Source organism: Dermochelys coriacea, chromosome 8, assembly GCF_009764565.3.
Source record: "Dermochelys coriacea isolate rDerCor1 chromosome 8, rDerCor1.pri.v4, whole genome shotgun sequence".
Lineage (NCBI taxonomy): Eukaryota > Metazoa > Chordata > Testudines > Dermochelyidae > Dermochelys > Dermochelys coriacea.
In genome coordinates, this window is record NC_050075.1 from 11,030,758 (window position 1) to 11,032,125 (window position 1,368).

At 37.6% G+C, this 1,368-nt stretch overlaps 1 protein-coding gene across 1 annotated transcript; it reads left to right on the plus strand.

Moving 5' to 3' along the window:
• The first annotated feature begins 359 nt into the window (after positions 1-359).
• SMIM32 (small integral membrane protein 32) lies at positions 360-961 on the plus strand. Its single transcript, XM_043490466.1, has one exon. It carries the CDS (start codon positions 509-511, stop codon positions 827-829), a length of 321 nt encoding a protein of 106 aa, XP_043346401.1. The 5' UTR covers positions 360-508; the 3' UTR covers positions 830-961.
• Positions 962-1,368: the final 407 nt, after the last annotated feature.

Below are 1,368 nucleotides of genomic sequence, written 5' to 3' on the forward strand. Positions count from 1 at the left end.
TTTGCCTTCCCTTCAAAACAAGCAAGTGCTGCTATACAAAGCATTTCTTCTTCTCTGTTTGGCTTACAGTACAGGGTTTTGTTAAAGAGGAGAGTCTTTTTTTCTATGCACGGGAGGCTGCCACATTTCACTCCCAGGAAAATTAAGAAAATCCTGTCAACTCATCCTAGATAACCAGTTCAGTTCACACAGAAGACCCAGTGCATTTGGCATAAGCCCTGGTTTTGGCTGAGAGAGCAAGTGCCCGAACAAGAGGCGTATATATATAAATACACATTTTTTTTCTGATTTCTATCTGAGGATTAATGATGTAAATGTGATCCAGGGAGATTGAAAGAAGCAAACTCACTGAGCCATGTAAGTGAACTGAATTGCTGCATTTACATTTATACAGAATGTGGCTGGATTTCAGCCCATTACAAATGGGAACATTCCTTTTCCACACCAAAGACTGACACTTTCACTCTCTTCTGATACACCTACAAGGGAAGAAAATTTAAGCAAGAACATGTATAGTGAATTGTTAAATTCAACCAGTACCAGTGAAGCTCACCTAATCATTCAGACCAACACACCGTACCTGAACAGCACACAGAGACCAGTAAGCTCCTCCGCGTTTTATATGTCAACAGCAAGGGTGTTAAAAGAAGGGGAAATAAATAAGCCAGATCTGGTGACTTACATTGTTCTGTTTTTCTTCCTGCTTTTGACTGTGATAATAATTGTGCTCTTTATTAACTGTCAGTTGAAAAATTCTTTTTTTGCTACTCTACCTTATGACAGATCACTCAGAGAAGCACGGAGTACATGGAGGACACAAGCTGTCTAAAACCAGAAAGGGGAAGCCTTGTTTAATACAGTTTTGCTTTGATATATAGCACGAGCATGAGCCAGAAAACCTGTGCAATCAAATGTTATTTCCTTACGCTGTTAGGTGGATCCAATCCCCTTTTAAATAATATTTGGAGTCTCAGTATTAAGAGAAAAAATTCCCTGCAGGGAAAATAATTGCTGTACGTATATTAGAGTAGGTGCAAATAAAAAGTCCTTTTATGAATTAAAAAGACAAAGCATTATTATGTTTAATTTATGTACAGAGATACATACAAAAGAAATGCATTGCCGATAGTAGAAACCTCTGTTTAACTCTATATGTATGCAAATTTCATCACTGACCCATTCAATCAAGGTACAATGGCATTTGCCTTGACAATAATCTCTAATTTGTACATCTGGCGGAGCTCTAGCCTGCGTTTGGAAAATCATGGCAGCAAATGTAGAAATGTTAATATATTTACTTGACGGCCACAATGAGGAAATCAATTTACTTTACAGACCCATTTTGCTTTATTGTTACTAGAAACATGT

Coding starts and splice junctions, on each gene's coding strand:
- SMIM32 (XM_043490466.1), top strand. CDS start 509: ATGTATAGTGAATTGTTAAATTCAACCAGTACCAGTGAAGCTCACCTA.